The 4,021-nt window shown below is 35.1% G+C and overlaps 1 protein-coding gene across 1 annotated transcript; it reads right to left on the bottom strand.

Annotated features, from left to right (window-relative positions):
* Positions 1-96: 96 nt before the first annotated feature.
* Positions 97-2,632, bottom strand: LOC132309985 (probable LRR receptor-like serine/threonine-protein kinase At1g53440). The gene is made up of 5 exons (XM_059808227.1): positions 2,536-2,632; positions 1,828-2,304; positions 1,499-1,736; positions 633-783; positions 97-423 (listed from the first exon to the last, which is right to left on the bottom strand). The coding sequence occupies exons 2-5, from the start codon at positions 1,946-1,948 to the stop codon at positions 97-99; spliced, it is 837 nt and encodes a 278-aa protein (XP_059664210.1). The 5' UTR covers positions 1,949-2,304; positions 2,536-2,632.
* Positions 2,633-4,021: the final 1,389 nt, after the last annotated feature.

Raw genomic sequence — 4,021 nt, forward strand, 5'->3', positions numbered from 1 at the left:
TTTTTGGATTTTCTCAAGGTATATATACTAATAATAGTATTAAAAACACTACTGTATTATATTACAATTGGTTTATAATTTTTTTTTTAATTTAAATTATACAGTCCAAATTAAATTTTTTGGCTCCACCTGTGTCTGAGAGACTGTGGAGACGCCTGTCTGGCTGTCCTGTGGTAGCTCCTCAATGGCTTCAAACTTGGAATCCTCGTTCTCTGAACTAGGCTTGACTATTGGCGCTTGGACTGGGCTATTGCCCTCGATCATACTCACCACACAAGACATGGATGGTCTAAAGGCGGCAGTTGCGTTGGTGCATAAAAGGGACAAGTTTAACATCCTCATTGCCTCTTCTTTTGAGTAGTTTGAACCAATTCTCGGATCCACAAGTTCTAGAAGGTTTCCCTGCTCTTGCAGAATACAAGCCTGCAATTCCACACCCAGACAAAATGCAACTTTTTTTTTTAGTCCGATGCACACTTTCCAAATGAGTAACTTAAAAACATGAAAAAGTATAGTTATTTCAGGACTTTTCAGAGTGCATTTGAAGTCATGTAAACAAGTGCAAGTTGTAGAGGTGTGAACAAAATACCATCTAATTAAAGAGGATAAAACTCAAAATGGAAAACTTTTACCCAATCAAGAAGGTGAACAAACTCCTCCTCTGGCCTGTAATTTGTAATGCTTTTCCCACTGACAGTCTCCATTAGAACTACTCCAAAACTGTGAACATCTGATTTGTCTGTCAAATAACCTCTGGTTGCATATTCAGGAGCCATGTATCCTCTTCAAAAATGAAAAAATAAATGAAGAGCTTAAACAATTGTGCAATTAATAAGGTATAATTTGTAATCCATTACAAGTAAATAGAGAAATTCTAGTTATATATAACAATCCACTATGATCTCTTCAACTATTCTTGATAACCCTTTTAGTGGGTACCCGAAAAAAGGGTCTCTAATTTGGAAATAGCATATTGAAAGCAGGAGCAGTTACTACCCATTAAAGATACAAAGGCAGACAATACAGTCAACTACAACGCCACTGCCGGTCTCACATATGAAGTATCTTTTAGTAAGAGAAATTCTCATCCTATCGAAAGAGGAAAGCAAAGAATTATCGAAATATCAGTGTTACAACCCATCAAAATAATAAATACCAGTACAATATGACAATAGCGATCCGTTATAGGGTTTACATAGGATCTGATGCCTCTTTGGGAAAGGAGATACAGATAGGTGATGGTTAACTAATTGTTAACTAGGTTCCATTTACAAACTATGATTATTTATCTATATCTTCTTCCAACAACAATTTATTTGTGTTCTAACACCAAGTTATTACCATTATACTCAAAGATTAGATGCAAATAAGAATAGAGTAATGCTATCAAAACAATAGTTAAATATGGAGAACTCGTGACTCTTGTCACGAGAGAGTTCTCTTGATAGCATTATTCATACAAATATAGAAGGTGGAGAAGTGAGAGAGAAAAACTTACATTGTTCCAGCAATTCTCGTGCTGATGTGGGTGTTCTCTTCTTCATCAAGCTTGGCCAAGCCAAAGTCAGATATCTTGGCATTTAGATCCTTATCAAGCAGCACATTGGTAGCCTTAATGTCTGTATGAACAATTTTCAACCTTGATTCCTCATGAAGATAAGCTAAGCCCCTTGCTATTCCTAAACATATCTTCTTTCTTGTTGGCCAATCCAGGTTTATCTGGTGTTCCACGCGACCTAGAAATAAGAAAGAGAGCATGTTATATCATAATAGTCACTCTTATGCCGTATATACAATGGTGTAAAGACATGATAGGGAAGTAACTACCAAAAAGTGCACGGCCAAGACAATTGTTCTCCAAGTCTTCATAAATTACCAACAACTGGTTTCCTTCAATGCAACAGCCATAAAGCCTCACAAGGTTTGGGTGTTGTAGGGAAGATATCATGCCTATCTCATTGACAAATTCGCGATCTCCTTGCTTAGATTTGGAGGAAAGCTGCTTAACAGCGATTACTACACCATCTGACAAGACACCCTAAAATCAAGCAAAAAGAATTTCTAATAATTAAATATAAAAAACATGATATGTGGAAAAAATTTAAATTCCTTGTCGTTGCCACCCTGCCTCTAGGCATGGAAGCTTAAAACAACACATGACCTTAATGTTGCAAGATAGTTATGAAAATTTAATAACTTGCGTTAGCAATAATCTTGTAAACTAGTCCAAATCCTCCTCCGATAAAAAAAAAAAAAAAGAAGTTAAATAACTTCTATTTTAAAATCCTTCCAAATTAGATTCCCCTGCAGAAGAAGTGAAATTAACACAAGCTAGACAAAAGTTAAAACTTCTATTTTAGAGACCAAAAAAAAAAAATAGCAGCAAAGAAAAGAGAGAGTCCTGAAAGCAATTGCTGTTTATATGAAATAGTCAAAAAATTAACAAAGTCATGGATTGCACAAGAGCAACGCTGTTTGTGCAGATCAGCACAAGAAGCTTTTCAACTAACATTAATAAAACTGGTTCTCACTCACTTGGATTGATACATCAAAAATCCGTTTCCCAAGGCTACTATAAGTCTGGTCATCCGAAAACATTATTTCAGCAAAGTGGAGACGCACTTTATAACTGCCTTTACGCAAGCAAGGCCATAGTACTCAAGTGAAGTAGGGGCCATAGTACTTTATAACGTAAGAGAATGAATTATTTGCTTTGTAACTGGCGTAGATAGTATTGTCCATGAAAACCCTCTGAGTCTGTTTCATATTCCGTCCCCTCAAATTTTGTTGGATTGCTTCCTCCACAATTGATATACAGGGAATAGTCTGTATATGCAATCAAAATTGTAACATAAGATATTTTCGTTCTTTCTTTTTGGCAAGTGTAATATAATATATCTATAGGTAGACAAGAGTTAATTATTATCACAGATCATAGTAACAGACCTGGCAGGTCTTAAACTTACGCCGGGCAACTTCACATAATTTTGAATAAAACGCATCAATTTCCAGAGACAAACGCATCATTTAAGAATTCAAAAAATCCACCATCCAGTTGATGGTTTAGGTCGTGTCCTAGACCTATGATATAGCAGGACACTGTGACAAAAACATAATATATTTCAGTCTGACTACACTCTAAACAAACCGCGAAAAAACTAATAATGGAAGCATGAAGGACACTAGCTCAAAACCTGACAATATTCCATTGATTTATGTTTGTGTTTATCATACTGCTTGGCTTAGAAAACAGATCTCTTTTATGTAACAGAGTAATTAAAGTTTCAGACCGGATTAACCAAAACCATTGGAACTTCTCATTTCCGACACAGATCAATTCCTGGGATTGGAATGTAAGATTGATCTAAATACTCCTCTGCTTTTGATTCAAATTAAGCATAGTGCTCAACCGTTAAATGTGGTGGATCCCAACCTCAGACCCAACTTATCCCAATGGACGAGATACATAAAAGGTTGAAAAGTGATAAAAAAAATATTAGATTTATGCAGCCAAAAGAGTATTGGTAGTAGTCTATACAAGATAAAGTCGATATCATACCCCATGTATTTAAATTAGTATCGCTTTCTTAATCCTTATTTGCATGCCTTGCATATATGTATGTATATTACAGGGGAAAAGTAAAGGACAGTAAAACACGGCCGTACATGTTTGTGACGTGGCAGACTGTATTGTTTTTGTAGCTGCAATTGCAAGCAACATTGCTAAAATTTTGATCATCAACAGTCCCAGTCTTAGCATTACCCCCACTGCAAAATGCTTGGTTAATGTTCCAGTAATTTATCTGCAGTTTCCTTTATATCGTTTCAAGAGCCGCAACTGTTGCACACAAGTAAGTGAAATCTGGTTAGTATCAATATTAGCAAAAAAATTTATTAATAATTCCAAAATTTTAATAAAATATTTGTCACTTACAATTTCTTTAAGAACATTAATTCTATCTTGGAGAACTGTTAACTGATGATGTAATCATTTTACTTTTTTTATTTTTATTTTTTATTT

Source organism: Cornus florida, unplaced genomic scaffold, assembly GCF_030987335.1.
Source record: "Cornus florida cultivar Cherokee Brave unplaced genomic scaffold, ASM3098733v1 CherokeeBrave_3.0.0_Hap2_Chr05, whole genome shotgun sequence".
Lineage (NCBI taxonomy): Eukaryota > Viridiplantae > Streptophyta > Magnoliopsida > Cornales > Cornaceae > Cornus > Cornus florida.

What these genes read in the sequence shown, in the direction of transcription:
- LOC132309985 (XM_059808227.1), bottom strand. Translation starts at nt 1,948, where the DNA reads ATGATATCTTCCCTACAACACCCAAACCTTGTGAGGCTTTATGGCTGT. An exon ending in TCTTGGCCGTGCACTTTTTG is followed by an intron (nt 1,737 to 1,827) that starts GTAGTTACTTCC and finishes TCTTATTTCTAG; the next exon opens with GTCGCGTGGAACACCAGATA. An exon ending in ACGAGAATTGCTGGAACAAT is followed by an intron (nt 784 to 1,498) that starts GTAAGTTTTTCT and finishes TCATTTTTGAAG; the next exon opens with AGGATACATGGCTCCTGAAT.